This window comes from Saccopteryx leptura, chromosome X (assembly GCF_036850995.1).
Source record: "Saccopteryx leptura isolate mSacLep1 chromosome X, mSacLep1_pri_phased_curated, whole genome shotgun sequence".
Taxonomy (NCBI): domain Eukaryota; kingdom Metazoa; phylum Chordata; class Mammalia; order Chiroptera; family Emballonuridae; genus Saccopteryx; species Saccopteryx leptura.
Window position 1 is genome coordinate 82,271,018 of NC_089516.1, and position 17,285 is coordinate 82,288,302.

Consider the following 17,285-nt stretch of genomic DNA (forward strand, 5'->3'; position numbering starts at 1 on the left):
AGCACAGGCTCATCTGGCTTGAGCAAAAAGCTCACCAGCTTGGACCCAAGGTCGCTGGCTCCAGCAGGGGGTTACTCAGTCTGCTGAAGGCCCACGGTCAAGGCACATATGAGAAAGCAATCAATGAACAACTAAAGTGTCACAACGAAAAACTGATGATTGATGCTTCTCATCTCTCTCTCAGTTCCTGTCTGTCTGTCCCTATCTGTCCCTCTCTCGGACTCTTTCTCTGTCCCTATAAAAAAAAATAAAAAATAAATAAATAAATATGTTTTCTCTTCTCTGCCCATGCCTAAACTTACCAGTGACACCTGCTAGCAAAGCCTACTCTCAGTGTAGCAAGTTCAAGACTCAAAGTTTACTCTTTCTTGATCTGAACAGGAAGGCAGGAAGACAAAAATGGAAGGCAAGCCTGACTGGTAGTGACACAGTGGACAGAGTATGGACCTGGGATGCTGAGGTCACAGGTTAGAAACCCTAAGGTTGCTGTTTGAGCACAGGTTCATCTGGCTGGAGTCCAGGCTCACTAGCTGGAGCAGAGTCGCGGGCTTGAGCGTGGGATCATCAACATGATCCCATGGTCGCTGGCTTGAAGTCCAAGGTCGCTGACTTGAGCAAGGGATCACAGGCTCAGCTGGACCTCTGGTCAAGGCACGAATGAGAAGCAATCAATGAACTAAGGTGCTACAACTACTAGTTGATGCTTCTCATCTCTCTCCCTTCCTGTCTCTGTATTTCTGTCTCTCTCTTGCTCTCTCTCTCTCTCACACACACACACACAAAACGAAAGTTAAAAAATAGGGCAAAGGAAATATTAATCCATCATTATCATAATTCCTGAAAAATTGACTAAGAAATATAATAAAAGGTATGCAGTAGCCAAGCTGTTTCCTATAACTGAAACAAGTCTTAACAAAAACATTAATTTTACAATGACAGAGGTCATGACAGCTGGATACTTGTGTTTGATACATTTGGCTATCCAGAGACAGCATACCACTACAATGAATTCTAAAGTAAACAGATTGTTTTAGTATATTATAATTTTGTTGAATCAAATACTGTACAGCCTGACCAGGTGGTGGCACAGTGGATAGAGTGTCAGACTGGGATAAGGAAGGACCCAGGTTTGAGACCCCGAGGTTGCCAGCTTGAGCACAGGCTTGAGCAAAAAGCTCACCAGCTTGGACCCAAGGTCGCTAGCTCAAGCAAGGGGTTACTCGGTCTGCTGAAGGCCCGTGGTCATGGCACATATGAGAAAGCAATCACTGAACAACTAAGGTGTTACAACGAAAAACTGATGATTGATGCTTTTCATCTCTCTCCGTTCCTGTCTGTCTGTCCCTATCTATCCCTCTATCTGACTCTATCTCTCTGTCCCTATAAAAAAAATGATTAATAAATAAAAGTTAAAAAAAAAGTTTCCTGAAGTAAAATAAGAAATAATCATTTAAAAATAAAAAAAACAAGGCCCTGGCTGGTTGGCTCAGTGGTAGAGCATCGGCCTGGCATGCAGGAGTCCCGGGTTCAATTCCCAGCCAGGGCACACAGGAGAACAGGAGAAGCGCTCATCTGCTTCTCCACCCTTCCCCCTCTCCTTCCTCTCTGTCTCTCTCTTCCCCTCCCGCAGCCAAGGCTCCATTGGAGCAAAGTTGGCCCGGGCGCTGAGGATGGCTCCATGGCCTCTGCCTCCAGCGCTAGAATGGCTCTGGTCACAACAGAGCAATGCCCCAGATGGACAGAGCATCGCCCCCTGGTGGGCATGCCGGGTGGATCCCGGTCAGGCGCATGCGGGAGTCTGTCTGACTGCCTCCCGGTTTCCAACTTCAGAAAAATACAAAAAAGAAAGAAAAACAAAACAAAACAAAAAACAAATACTGTACAAAATAAGGAAGGCAGAAAATGAGACTTAGAAATGCACTATCTTTATTTTGTAATAGATTTGTGAAATTAAATTTATTTTAAAAAAACCAAAATGGCCCAGTTTATCTATGCCAAAGTACCTATCAGCATGTTTGCTTTCAGTTTAAATGCTTTTTGATTCTTTCAAAAAAGTGCTTTTTGATATAGAGCAAATGTGTAGTAGTGGAGAGAACTTTAGAATTTATTTTCTACTTGACTAAACCTATCTTTGTTGTTCAAAAGTTAACACTCACTTAAAAAAAACTTTAGGTTAAACATGGCATACTGAACATATGCATTTAACTGAGTCCTTCCAAAGCCCCACTAAAAAGTAAAGGAATGGAAAAGGTATAAAGCACAAGTTGAAAGAGAACAAAGAGGGGACAACAGCAAATGAGAGATATCAACCCATTTTTTAATGAGATTTTAGAAACTAGAATTGAAGATAAACAAATAGTAACCAACTTTTCAGAAGAGAGAAAATGAAGTCTAAGGCAGAAACAGAAAAAAGCTTCGAAAGCAGTAGATTCATGCTTGCGAACTCCCAGAATGGCTCAGGAATTTGTGGGACCAGATATCTCTGAAAAGAGGAGATACAAGAGGTGAAAAAACAGGACTGGTTGAAAGCCTATATAAAAAGCTGTAAAAGGTCCTGGCCGGTGGCTCAGTAAATAAGAGCATCGACCCAGCTTATGGACGTCCCAGGTTCAACCCCTGGTCAGGACATGCAGGATAGGCTATAGTCCACTTCTCTCCCCCTCCCTCTCTCTCTTCTCTTTCTCTTCCTGTCCCACAGGCAGTGGCTCAATTGGTTCAAGCATGGCCTGGGGCACTGAGGATAGCTCAGCTGGTCCAAGCATGCCAGCCTCAGATGCTAAAAACAGCTCAGTACTTGAGCATTGGCCCCAGACGGGGGTTGCCAGGTGGATCCCGGTCGGGATACATGTGGGAGTCTGCCTCACTATCTCCCATCCACTCACCTAAAAAACAAACAAAACACACACACACACACACACACACACACACACACACACACACAAAGTTAGAAACCCAAATTCCTTCACTACACTTGTAGGCAAACATCAAGGTTTTACTCTTTGAAGATGAAGGTGTACTCAGACAAGCACAACTGAGCGAAGTTGTACAGGACCTCTTTCCACTGCTCATGTCCCAGATTCCTAGCAGCCAGGGTTCCTATTACTGTGATGGCTGATTTTATGTATCAACTTGGCTGGGTCATGCAGTGTTCAGGTATTTGGTCATATACTATTCTGGGTGTTTCTGTGAAGGTATTTTAGATTATCTACTTCTAAATCAATGGCCTTTGAGTAAAGCAGATTTCCCTCCATAATGTAAAGATGGGCCTCATTCAATCAGCTGAAGGCCTATATAGAACAAAAAGACCAGCCTCCCAGAAACATGAGAGAATTCTCCAGCAGAATGCCTTCGGAGTTCATCTACAACACTAGCTCTGCCTGGTTCTACAGCAGACGGCCGCTGGACTCCAACTAGAACATCAGCTCCCCGGGTCTCCAACCTGCTGGCCTACACACAGATCTGGACTTGCTGCTCTCCATAATCACAGGAGCCAAGTCCTTATAACAAATTTCTCTCTATATACACACACACACACACACATTATTATTAGCTCTGTTTCCCTGGACATGCGTGACTAATATAATTCCTAGGCAGGAGACAGAATTCCTCTCTGGGAAAAGTGACACAGTCACCTGCAGGGGGTGGGGGGTCCCCAATGAAAGAAACATCAAGATCCTACAATGAACAAGTCCTGCTCATGTGCACAAGTTTCCAATCAACATTTTAGTGCTTTACTATTAAATATGGATGGTAAGTTTACTAGGCTTAGAGAAAAGCCTGTACCATGAGGGGAACTTAACTAAAGAAAGGAACTTAAAGGAAAGAGACAAATCAAAAATAAATCAAACAGACTGAGTGACACAGGCTTTGTCTAGTTGAGGGAGAATCCCAGAACCATCTTTACCAAGCTGTAAGATGAGACCTAACTCTCACGTCCTGTTCCAAAAATTGCTCTGAACAGGTCCTGGTGTTTGTAAAATAACATGTCTGCTCTGCTTCCCGCCACTCATGCTTGCCACCACAAAGACAATTTCTGTGTTTCATTTCCTCTGTGGGTCAGGAGTTATGGAGCATGGATGGGTACAGAAGGAACACACACCTTTACAGGTACCAGAAATCCACATAGCCAATATATTTGTTTACATGTGCTGATTAGGGCTGTTGCCATTCTATATGTTTGGTTCCATGGGAACATGGCTATGTCTGCTTGGCTTTGTATCATTGGACTTGAACAAATTCACCAACATCCAGTGCATCAAAACAATTTTATGAAAGCATCTTTATAATGGACATTGATAATGGAATAATTTAGTAATGTACTATATTGAATGTCAACAATAAGGGCATACAATTACTGTTTGGCTTTAAAAATTTTTATACTATGAGTATTAAATCATACATTTGAACCTATACTGTTTCAGTTCATATAAATCAGCAAGATCTGATTTACAGTACGAATTTTCTTAGTCTGTTGAAATGTTTTGCTATTACACAGGGAAAAAAAAGTACATCTTTTTCACAATTTCTCCTAATATGAAGTAAAATTCAATTTGGACAAAAACGTTATCATTAATATCCTCACAGAGCTAAAAGAAGATATTGTAACCACAGAACCCAAGCAGGAAGCATAAAAGAATAATCACTGAACTGTTCTAACAGGAAACTTCACGCTGGAGAAACACAAAGGTGTTGGCGTTTCTGTTTTTCATTAAATTCGAATGCCTAGAGGAGGTCAAGCAGATTTCAGCAATTAGGCAGAAGCTCTACAACTTCCTATTGTTTTATACCCAAAGCTTCAGACTTCTGTTACCTGGCAGGTATAGTGGAAATAACAATGCAAGAGAGCTTTGTAAGGACAAGAGATAATGGTCAGGGAATATACAGATGTTTAAATATCCAGGAAAGAATGCTTTTCTAGATCATATCCAAAAAAGAAATGAAAATAAACAAACAAAAGAAAAAAACCTGGTCACTTCAAAGTCGTCGTTTCTGACTACACCCTGACACTTGTTTTTCAGCCATGCCAGCCCAGTTCCCTAACAGTTTCCGCTGTTTCACATCTACACAACTTTGCTCATGCTGTTTCTTTTGTGAGGAGTGCCCTGCTCTTTTCCTTCTTGCCCTCCCTAGTTAAATCCTATTCAACCCTTAAAAACTTCTTTCTCTCAAGCATCACCACTCCTCTTTGACTCTGTTTGATTCCGTTTGATTTTGTTGGCTGAGTTGCCTACAGTAAGTTCCTTGAAGGTAACGACTCATTCCATTTTATATCCTCAAAGCCTAGCCCAATAGCTATCACACACTACACTGGTGAGTTTGGGGTCGTTTTGGTACTCACCATTTTTGCCTGAAGATCAAGCAGTTTTCTCACACGAAATGGTTTGACTAGTAAAGGGAAAAAAAAAAGTACTATGCATGTGGTTCAGAATAAAAAGAAACCATGTGGCTCATAGAGCCTCTTCTTACAACACATCAAGAACATAAACACCCAATTAGGCCATTAAGCACATGCTCTCAGATAAAAGTACTACAAAGTAATTCCCTCAAAATCCTGCCCTAAAACTAATGCTAATAGTTAACTTTTTAAAGGCTAATACAATGCTAATTCCACCCAGTGAATGTGATGTACCGGGAATAAAAATACTCACCATTCTCTTTTTTGGTAAGTAAATATAAGAAATGGCAGACATAAGGGCACTGTTAAAAAAGAAAAAAAAAACTTTTAAAAAGAGGAAATGACAAATATCTTGAATAGAACAGCAATACATTCTCCTGGAATGTCAATCTTATACGGATCAAATAAAAAAGCTCCAGGACATCACTGGACAATAGTTTTATAAAGCTTCTTTTTCATATTACACAGTAGTGATTAAAAACAGCAGTTTTAATTGGTATCCTACGATGCCATTTTTAAAATTATTTTTAGAATATAAAAACACTGTAGTTTGAAAAATAGAAAAATTCCAACAGAAATTCATGTATTTCTTCCAAAAGTCCATATTTATTAATATACAAACTTAAAACTTTTATCCTGAATTCCCACTTAGAAGCATTTCCCCATGTTGTTTAGTCTTCAAAATGATCATTTTCAATGATCTTAATATTCCAGCGAGTGGATATAATACCATAATTTAATTTACCATTTAGTCCTGGGTTTGGCAAATAGCACACACTCAATAAATTTGTTACTTAAATTACTGAATGACTGCCCTGGCCGGTTGGCTCAGCGGTAGAGCGTCGGCCTGGCGTGCGGGGGACCCGGGTTCAATTCCCGGCCAGGGCACATAGGAGAAGTGCCCATTTGCTTCTCCACCCCCCCCTCCTTCCTCTCTGTCTCTCTCTTCCCCTCCCACAGCCAAGGCTCCATTGGAGCAAAGATGGCCCGGGCGCTGGGGATGGCTCCTTGGCCTCTGCCTCAGGCGCTAGAGTGGCTCTGGTCGCCGCAGAGCGACGCCCCGGAGGGGCAGAGCATCGCCCCCTGGTGGGCAGAGCGTCACCCCTGGTGGGCGTGCTGGGTGGATCCCAGTCGGGCGCATGCGGGAGTCTGTCTGACTGTCTCTCCCGTTTCCAGCTTCAGAAAAATACAAAAAAAAAAAAATACCGAATGATTGGTTCCTCTATACCATTTCATTTGAGTGTCCACTCACTGAAGATTTATTCTAGATCAGGTGTTGGAAAATTCTGGCCCATCTGTTTTTGTAAATCAATTTTATTGGAGCGCAATCACACTCATTCCTTTTTTTTTTAAATTAAGTAAAGGTGAGTCGGGGAGGCAGAGAGACAGACTCCTGCATATACCCTGACAGAGATCCACCAGGCAAGCCCACCAGGGGGCGCTGCTCTGCCCATCTGGGGCTGCTGCTCTGTTGTTCAGCAACCATACTATTCTAGTGCCTGAGGTGAAGTCACAGAGCCATCCTCAGTGCTCAGGACAAACTCGCTTGAAACACTTGAGCCATGGCTGCAGGAAGGAGAAAGAGAGAGAAGGAGGGGTGGAGAAGCAGATGGTTACTTTTCCTGTGTGCCCTGAAGCAGGTGGTCACTTCTTCTGTGTGCCCTGACTGGGAATCAAACACCGGACTTCCACAAGCCAGGCCAACCCTCTAACACTGAGCCAGCTGGCCAGGGCCAGTCATTCCTTTATGTATTGTAGTTGTAACAGAGACAGTATGGCCCACAAGCCTAAATGTTTACTACTCAGCCCTTTGCCAACACCTGTTCTAAATGTTAAGAGATTGAAAAATAAATTGTTTAATGGAACTAGAGAAGGTAACAAAAGCAGACCTTTAAAAAAAAAACTTGTATTTAGGTATTCACAACACTGAAGTTTAAAGTGTAAAGTAAAGTACTGTGTTCCATATTGCATCTCTTCTACTTAGCAATGGATTCAGGTTCTGGATTCAGATTCTGGACATACTTGTTAGAAGAATGAATTTAGATAAGGAATCCTGTTTTTAAGGGGAAAATACATATTATGACCACATATGCCATATGAGACACAAAATATAACTTTCAGTAAAAAAAACAAAACAACAACTATGATCTCACATCCCTAAAATATGAACTGTTAGTAACACTATCATGTTGGGTATGAAATAACTGTCACACAATCACTTGCCCTAGGCACCAACAGCATAGGAAATCTGACATTCTCCTTTAATTACATCTAGACAGAAAACATTATATGTATCTAACACTTTACAATTGCCTTTTTTGCAAATAGCTAACCACCGTATCTGAGTCACTCCAGGGTCAGGCTCCCACCAAATTACTATATAAAAATGACTTTTCTGAAGTAATGCTTTTTAAAAGTTAGGCTCCCTGTTTCTTGATAAGAGTAGTATTTGCACAAATGTGTTCAGTTTATAAAAATTAATTGAAGTGAACACTTATGACACAGGCAATTTTCTGTACATATATTATACTCCAATAAATATTTCTAATATAGAAAATAAACAAAGAGAAAAAGTAGGCCCCCTTCCCTCCCTCTGAGTTGAGCAAGAAACTCTCTAGTCAGCATCATAAAAATGACCCAAGTATATTGCGATTGTTATGACAAACATTTATGAGTAGTTCCTATTCATTCATTCACTCATGAAACAACTATTTATTGAGCAGTGAATAAAAGAGACAAAAAGGTCTACTCTTACGAAGTTTACATTCTGTGTGCCATGAACTGTGTTACCAAATACTTGGGTTATAAAAGGTGAAGTTCCTACCTGGAAGAACTCAACCTACTGAGTTTTATAAGAAAGGGAAAAGTATGCTTTATTATTTCCCATTCTTTACAAAGTATGTGTAAACACAGAATTCATTTATATTGCAATTTTTTCAGTTTATGAACAAAACCAGTATGGAGTTAAGAAAGATGTCAAAAGTAAGGGAGAGTCAAACACATACTAATCATTATCCATCCACTCTTGCGTACTACAGGTCAAGCCTTTCCCAAGAATTTATAACCACCAGCTGGATCCTCTACAGTTCAGCAGTTTGAATTTAGACTAGTGATATGACCAAGAAAACTTCAAGTGAAGAATTTAAAGTGGTTTCAGCTTTACTTGTACCTCCCAGAAAAATCATATATGTAATAAGGGATTTCTATCTAAAATTAGAAAGAATACTTATGACCCAACAATATAAAATCAAGTAATCCAAATTTTTAAAAACATTTTTTATTCATTTTTTTTTTTAGAGAGAGAGAGAAGGGGGAAGAAACAGAAAGCATCAACTCCCATATGTCCCTTGACCAGGCAAGCCCAGGGTTTCGAACCAGCGACTTCAGCGTTCCAAGTCAATGCCTCATCCACTACACCACCATAGACCAGACAAGTAACCCAATTTTAAAATGGGCAAAGCCCTGACAAGTGCTGACACAATGGATAGAGCATTGACCTTGGACGCTGAGAACCAAAGTTTGAAAGCCCAAGGTCGCCAGCTTGAGTGCGGGCTCACCAGCTTGAGCATGGGATCATAGACATGACCCCATGGTCACTGGCTTGAGCAATGGGTCTCTAGCTCGGCTGAAGCCCCCCAGTCAAGGCATGTATGAGAAGTGATCAATGAACAACTAAAGTGACACAACTACGCATTGATGCTTCTCATCTCTCTCCCTTCCTGTCTGTCCCTCTCTCTGTCTCTCCCACTAAAAAACAAACAAAAAAACTCATAGACACAGACAATGGTATGGGGATGACAAGAGGGAAAGGGGTGGGGGAGGTAGAAGAGGGCAAAGGGGTGTGTGAATGGTGATTAAAGGAAACTAGATTTGGGGTGGTGAACACACAATACAATTGTACACCTGAAACCTATTTAATTTTATTAAAAATGTCAGCCCAAACAACTCAATAATTTTAAAATAATTAAAAATTAAAAAATGAAGTGCTGATACATGCAACAACATGTAAAACCTTGAAAAAACATGTTAAGTAAAAGAAGTTAGTCATAAAAGATGATGTATTATATGATTCCTTTTGTATAAAATTTCCGGAATAGCTAAATCTCTAAAAACAAACATAAAAGACTAGGAGTTGCTTAGGCATGACTGAATGGGAAGATGGGGGGATAGCTAAAGGGTATGGGCTTTTGAGGTGCTGAAAATGTTCTAAAATGTATTATTGCAGGTATCTGTGAACCTACTAAAAAGCAGTGAATTGTATTAGGAGAATAGATTTATTGTATGGGAATCATACCTCAATAAGCTTTTTTAAAAAAAGTATCCAGAGGGAAAAAAAGGAACAACAGATAACAATCAGACTCATTTAACGACAACAGTAAAGAATTCACGGAATAATATTGTCAATGTTCTAAGAGAATGTAACTGTCACCCTTGAATTCTACACACAGCAAAACCAATTTTCAAGAACAAACACATAATAAAGACATTTTCAGACTAAGACAGGGAGTTTAGAATCAAAAGATTCTCACTGAAAGGATATTCGAAAGAATATACTTTTTAGAAAAAGGAAAATGGTCTGACCAGGCGCTGGCACAGTGGATAGACCATCACACTGGGACGCAGAGGACCCAAGTTTAAAACCCAAGGTCCCCAGCTTGAGCATGGGGTCATCGACATGACCCCATGGTCACTGGCTTAAAGCTCAAGGTCACTGGTTACACTGGAGCCCGCCCCCTGCCTCCCACCCGAGAGGCAAGGCACATATGAGAACCCAATCAGTGAACAACTAAGGTGCCGCAAGGAAGAACTGATGTATGCTTTTCATCTCTCTACCTTCCTGTCTGTCTGTCCCCACCTGTCCTTCTCTCTCTCTCTCTCTCTCTCTCTCTCTCTCGTAAAAAAAAAAAAAAAAAAAAAAGGAAAATGATCCAGATTGAAGGTCTGAGACTACAAAGATACTGGTAAATGTAACAAACATCAACTATGAAGATAAGAATAATGTCTACTTTATGTGCACATGAAGGAGGATGGCAAGAACAATCTAGAACTAAAATCAGTCAATTAACATAATCCAAGGGGTATGATCAAAGTTAAAGCATCCTAAGGTCCTTATCAAGATGAAGGTAAAGCTAATGCTTACCTTTTAGTCTCTAAGAAAAAACATTAAAAATTAAAACTGAGATAAATCTTAAATATTTAATTCATTAAAAAATAATAAACCCATTAAATGCTGACACATTTTATGAAATACATTTCCAAAACAAAAAAACCTGTAAAAATATTGAGATATATATTTTACATTATACATGCATGTTAAAATACACTGCTCACAAAAATGAGAGGATATTTTATCACTTCATATTCATTTTGAAATATCCCCTCATTTTTCTGAGCTGTATACAGATACAATAACACATATGTACCTATAAAGAACACACACATGTTAACATCCAAACAAGAATAGGAGGAAAACCACAATCAATCCAAAATCAGAGAGACAGAGGGAAATAATCAGACCATTTTGAAAGTGCAACATAAGATATATGAACTTATCTCTATTATATCAATAACTACTACAAGGGTAAATAAACTAATTCTCCAGGTAAAAGCAAAATATCATCAAACAAGATTTAAAAATAAAAGCTAGTTATATACTTTTTTTTTTACAGGGACAGAGAGAGAGTCAGAGAGAGGGATAGAAAGGGACAGACAGACAGGAACGGAGAGAGATGAGAAGCATCAATCATCAGTTTTTTGTTGCGACACCTTAGTTGTTCATTGATTGCTTTCTCATATGTGCCTTGACCGCGGGCCTTCAGCAGACCGAGTAACCCTTGCTCGAGCCAGCGACATTGGATCCAAGCTGGTGAGCTTTTGCTCAAACCAGATGAGTCCACGCTCAAACTGGCGACCTCGGGGTCTCGAACCTGAGTCCTCTACATCCCAGTCCAACGCTCTATCCACTGTGCCCCAAACTTTTTACACAGGGGGCCAGTTCACTGTCCCTCAGACCATTGGAGGGCCAGACTATAAAAAAAACTATGAACAAATCCCTATGCACACTGTACATATCTTATTTTAAAGTAAAAAAACAAAACAAGAACAAATACAATATTTAAAATAAAGAACAAGTAAATTTAAATCAACAAACTGACCAGTATTTCAATGGGAACTATGGGCCTGCTTTTGGCTAATGAGAGGGTCAATGTGCTCCTCTCACTGACCACCAATGAAAGAGGTGCCTCTTCCGGAAGCGCGATGGGGGCCGAATAAATGGCCTCAGGGGGCCGCATGCGGCCCACGGGCCGTAGTTTGGGGACCCCTGGGGTAGATGGTGGACAATATTTTTTTAATCCCAAAATAGAAATACACCAAGCGACTACTAGCCAAAGTACATCCAGAGTAGCAATGTCATTATCAAACAAAATAGACTAAAACAAAAATCATTTTAACAACAAAGGGTTACTCAATGACAAAAGGTTTAATTCAACAGGATGATATGAAAACTGTAATTGTGCATACACTTAATAATAGACTCAAAATCTATATAAGCAAAAATCAGCAAAACTTTAAGGGAAACCTGATAATTTTGTATTCATAGCTGGAGATTTTCAACATAACATCATTCAGTAATTGATCAATAGGCAGTGACAACAGGAACAACAAACCCATAAGGATACAGAAAATTTCAATCCAAATAATCCTCATTCCCTCAGTTGCCTTCAACACCTTGACCAAGGTCACTCTGAATCTGGTCAGCACAGCGAATCATTCCAATCTGAAATCAATCCCAATGCTACAACTTCCTATCATTCCAGCTTTTAATCCCAATACACGTCTTGGCTGTCACTTAGGTATCCTGAACCATAGCTGTGCGTGCTCTGTATCTGCCATTTTCCACCTTCACCTTCTTCACCCCCTTTGTCTCTAGACACCCTGGTCCATCAGCTCACTCTCCTTGCCTCCCTTTATGACCATGGAGAAATTATCTACCCTTGAATATTAGTAATATCATGAATTTGTGCTCTCTAACCTATCCCGGATATTCAAAACTTCTGCATCTCTAACTATCATTCCCACTTCCATCAGGAGCTATTTCAATATTTACACTCTCTCCTCAAACATAATAATCTTTTTTTTTTTCCTGTATTTTTCTGAAGCCGGAAACAGGGAGAGACAGTCAGACAGACTCCCGCATGTGCCCGACCGGGATCCACCCGGCACGCCCACCAGGGGGCGATGCTCTGCCCCTCCAGGGCGTCGCTCTGTTGCCACCAGAGCCACTCTAGCGCCTGGGGCAGAGGCCGAGGAGCCATCCCCAGCGCCCGAGCCATCTTTGCTCCAGTGGAGCCTCGGCTGCGGGAAGGGAAGAGAGAGACAGAGAGGAAGGAGAGGGGGTGGGGTGGAGAAGCAGATGGGCGCTTCTCCTGTGTGCCCTGGCCGGAAATCAAACCCGGGACTTCTGCACACCAGGCCGACGCTCTACCACTGAGCCAACCAGCCAGGGCCTCAAACATGATATTCTATTTTCCCCTCCTCATTATCAACAGAAGACCGTGCCTCCTACTTGATTGAAACATTGAAAAATCACCAAGACCACTAGTCAGGAATGCCCTCAATTGTGTCACTTATTAACCGACAAATTTATCAGCACCAACACCCATTCTTTCTGCTTATTGTCAGGTGACGTATCTATCTTCCTGTTGAAAACAAATCTTTGTAACTCTAACCCTGATCTTTAAACTCATTTGCGTACCTCTCCTCTACACCCCATAGAACTTTATCGATAAGATCACAGAATTGATGGACTATACCTATCTTTTCCCCTACTACACTTAAACATCTTCAAGACTCAGCCTCTTCCTAGGTGGCTAACCTTAGGAAAGCTATAGTACTTAACTTTTCCTTTTTTAAATTTTTATTGACAAAGAGAGAGGTACAGATAGGGACGGACAGACAGGAAGGGAGAGAGATGAGAAGCATCAATTCTTCGTTGCAGCATCTTACTTGTTCACTAATTGCTTTCTCATATGTGCCTTGTCCGAAGAGCATGTATATGATCCCACACTCAAGCTGGGGACCCTATGCTCAAGCCGAATGAGCCCACACTCAAGCCGGCTACCTTGCAGTTTTGAACCTGGGTACTTTGTATCCCAGTCTGACACTCTATTCTCTGCGCCACCACCTGGTCAGGCACTACTTAACTTTTCCATGTCTCAGTTGTCCCAACTCTAAAATGAGAATGACATAATTTCCCATAAATCGTAGCTCTAGTTGTGTGACCCTGGGTAATTGACTTCTCAGTGCTTCAGATTCCTTTCCTCTAAAATGAAAAAAAAGTGGTGTGCATTTCACACTTACAGCACATTAAAGTTTGGCCTAGCCACATTTCCAGGGCTTATTAGTCATAGGACATTAGTGGCTACCATATTGAACAGGACAAGTACAGAAAATAGGTGGTGCTCAAGAAAATTGATTTTCAATATTGATATAGCATAAAAAGAAGTTTCACACTCAGGATAAGAAAAAATTTTCACATTTTAACATCTCTGAAAATAGGACTAACTCTATAAACGATGTCATGTGACAGTTTCAAAGGTAGCATTCCTTCATATTGGCTCATAAAATGATGCATCCTACAATTGATGTTACCTTAGAGTTAATGAAATACTGTGGATAGAAAGCACCGAGAGTGACGTCAGAGAAATGGCACCGTGAGGAGCGCGACTGACAAATCTCCCCAAAATTTCAACAAGTTCATCAACCAGAGACAGAAAAATCTATCCTTGGAGCGTCTGAGAGTCCCACGTACTAAAAACAAAGGTATGATCGAGCAAAAAATTGACTAAATATATAATCAACCCTGAAGGAAATAAGATGGGAGAAAGGAACACTCCGCCTTCCTCACTAACCTGAGCAAAGGCTGCTTTCACTTCGAACTGAGAGTCAGGGGGCTAAGGGTGTGGAGGAGGCTAGGCTGTGGTACAGACATTTGTTCAAGCTGAGGAAAGAGTTTGCCTGTGGCGAATCAGCCCACGCGAGCTAACAGCGGCGCACGGGGAGTGCGCCAAAGCGAACTTCCGACGACCGAGCTTCTCTGGGCGGGCAGGGCGTCTCACCCAGCCATTCAAGCTAACAATCAAGCGTCGGGGGAGGGGCGCACGAGCAGCTTGCAGTCCTTCCTGGAGCAGATCCGCGGATCCAATCACTGAAATAAGCTTAACCCACAGTCTGCTCACCTCCCAAATGACCTACGCGGCTCTGACAAAATCTCTCTCGGTTCAGCGATCTAAGACAAGAGGTGTGGTATTTTTTAGTGCCTCTTGCTAAAGGGGTGGGGGCAACTTCTGACTGGCAGAGCTTTCATAATCAGGGATACATGCTAAAAAGAGGGATTTGGCAGATGTTAAGACCTCCTGTACTGCAGGCAGCAACTAGGGCATCTTCTTCCCAGCCAAAACAGGTTACAACGTTCAAAAAGCCTGGGGAGAGTAGTCCCACAGAGTGCTAGGCGTGCTGAACAGGCCTGGAGGCTCATAGAAAGTCACCTTGAGAGCAATTGGCTTCCACTCTACCTGATTACACTGGCGGCTCTGACTGCCAGAGCCTTACCCAGATCCCTGTGCTGAGTGGGATAGAGTGGGGATTTTCCAGCTCTTTGAGCCTCTTACTCCCCAGGCAGAGGCAGCAGCAGCCTCATAGCTGGATCATCAGGCTGCTGATTCAGGAAGGGGAGACTAGGAGAGAGACTCCGGGAAAATGGACTCTCTCATTGTCGAAGCCTGCAAACGCTAACAAGCCTTGACTACCAACGAGACTAAAGCCTAATATATGACATTGCTGTAGAGTCTCATCAACGGCAAGTCTCATCAACGGCAAATCTCTACCTAAGCGTGCCACAGGGGCAGAGCCTGGAGTACAGAGTCACCGACCAGGAAGAGGGAGAGGAAAGAAAAAGGAAGAAGTTAACCTCTCAAAAATCAAGAAAAATCCAGACTTTATAACTTCTTCCACTATTTTTTTTTTGTTTCTTTAATCTTCTGACACTTATTATTATTATTATTTCTTTTTCCTCTACCTTGGTCCTTTTATTCTCTGCCTGTCTTATTCTTTCCTCTTCTTGAACTACACTACCCATAAGTGCTACATTTCCCGTTTTCTTTCTTTTCTTCTTCCTTATTCTCCATGAGGGTTACATTCCAAAACCCTTAACTCTCTCTTTTTTGTTTTTGTTTTCCTTTTGTCCTTTCTTTTTTTTCTCCCTCTTTATTAGTTTCTTCTTTTCTCCTTTTACTTTTCCTCTCATTCAATTCTCAATCACGAACAAATTATTTTATCTGGGACTCAAGGGTTTTTTTGTGTGGCATTTTGGGTGCTTTCTACTTCACTTTTTAACACATTAGCATTCCTCCCAACCCTGGCTCTCCATTTCATTTAGTTTTTGCTCCAATTAATATAGTAATTTTTTTTCTTTTTTTCCTGTTTCCCCCTTTTCCCTCTCATTATATCTTAGTCGACCATCACTTAAAAGCAAATCATTTTATACTTGACCCAATTTTTTTTTCATTTTGTGGGTCCCTACCTCCTTTTTCGCCCCCTGAACACTTTCCCCCAACTCAGGCCCTTCATTATAGGCAGTTTTTGTTCCATTTAGCATAATATAATTCACAGTTCATCACAATATTTTACTAAAAAGAAAGGTAGAGGAGGGGAAGAGAAGAAAAAAAAGGGTGGAATAATAAATTATTATTATTGTTTTTTTTATTAATATTTTTTTCCAAATTTTTTTCCATTTTTTTTTACTTTTTCTTCTTTATTAATTCTCATTAGTGCTATCAACAAGACCACCCTCAGATGCCAATAAGAAAAAGGAAATAAAGAAAGAAAAATGAAATCGAATATCATGGATACCAAAGATAGAGAAGTAGCACAGATAGATGTGGAAAAATCTATGGAGAAAAAAATTAATATATTGGAAACCTTGGAGCTAAATGACAGAGAATTTAAAATAGGAATCCTAAAAATACTCATAGATATAAAAGAAAACACAGAAAGGCAATTTAGGGAGCTCAGAAAAAAACTCAACGAACACAAAGAATATATTACCAAGGAAATTAAAACTATAAAAACAAATCAAACAGAGATGAAAACCTCAACTCATGAACTGAAAAATGAGATAACAAGCTTAGCTAACAGAACAGGCCAGATAGAAGGTAGGATTAGTGACATAGAAGATAAGCAACCTCAGGAACAACAGAGAGAAGAAGAGAGAGACTCAAAAATGAGAAAGACTACAGGAATTGTCTGACTCCATCAAAAAGAATAACATAAGAATAATAGGAATATCAGAGGAAGAGAGGAAAAACGGAATGGAGAATATATTCAAACAAATAATAGATGAGAACTTCCCAAGCCTGTGGAAAGAACTAAAGCCTCAAATTCAAGAAGAAAACAGAACTCTGAGTTTTCTTAACCCCAACAAACCTACTCCAAGGCACATCATAATGAAATTGGCACAAACCAACGACAAAGAAAAAATTCTCAAGGCAGCCAGGGAAAAAAAGAATACAGCATATAAAGGAAAGCCTATTAGATTATCATCGGATTTCTCAGCACAAACTCTACAAGCTAGAAGAGAGTGGACCACAATATTTAAAGTTCTGAAAGAGAGCAACTTTCAGCCAAGAATACTATACCCATCAAAGCTATCCTTCAAATATGAAGGAGAAATAAAAACATTCAAATACAGAAAAGATGAGGGAATTTATCATCAGAAAACCCCCACTCCAGGAAATACTAAAGGGGGTTTTCCAACCAGATACAAAGACCAAAACAAAACAAAACCACAAGTAAAAGCTCCACCAAGAACACAATAAAGTCAAATTTAAAC

General features: G+C 40.6%; 1 protein-coding gene across 5 annotated transcripts in view; it reads right to left on the bottom strand.

The window, feature by feature from the left end:
• Window positions 1-17,285, bottom strand: part of CENPI (centromere protein I) — a 61,750-nt gene that overhangs the window by 29,439 nt on the left and 15,026 nt on the right. For 4 of the 5 annotated variants that reach the window (XM_066357224.1, XM_066357221.1, XM_066357222.1 and 1 more), the window contains exons 7-8: window positions 5,649-5,697; window positions 5,339-5,385 (exon numbers count right to left, since the gene is read on the bottom strand). The exons of the other annotated variant lie outside the window; for it this stretch is intronic. In XM_066357224.1, the coding sequence (XP_066213321.1) occupies window positions 5,339-5,385; window positions 5,649-5,697 (96 nt within the window). The remainder of the gene's footprint in view (window positions 1-5,338; window positions 5,386-5,648; window positions 5,698-17,285) is intronic. 5 annotated transcript variants of the gene reach the window in all.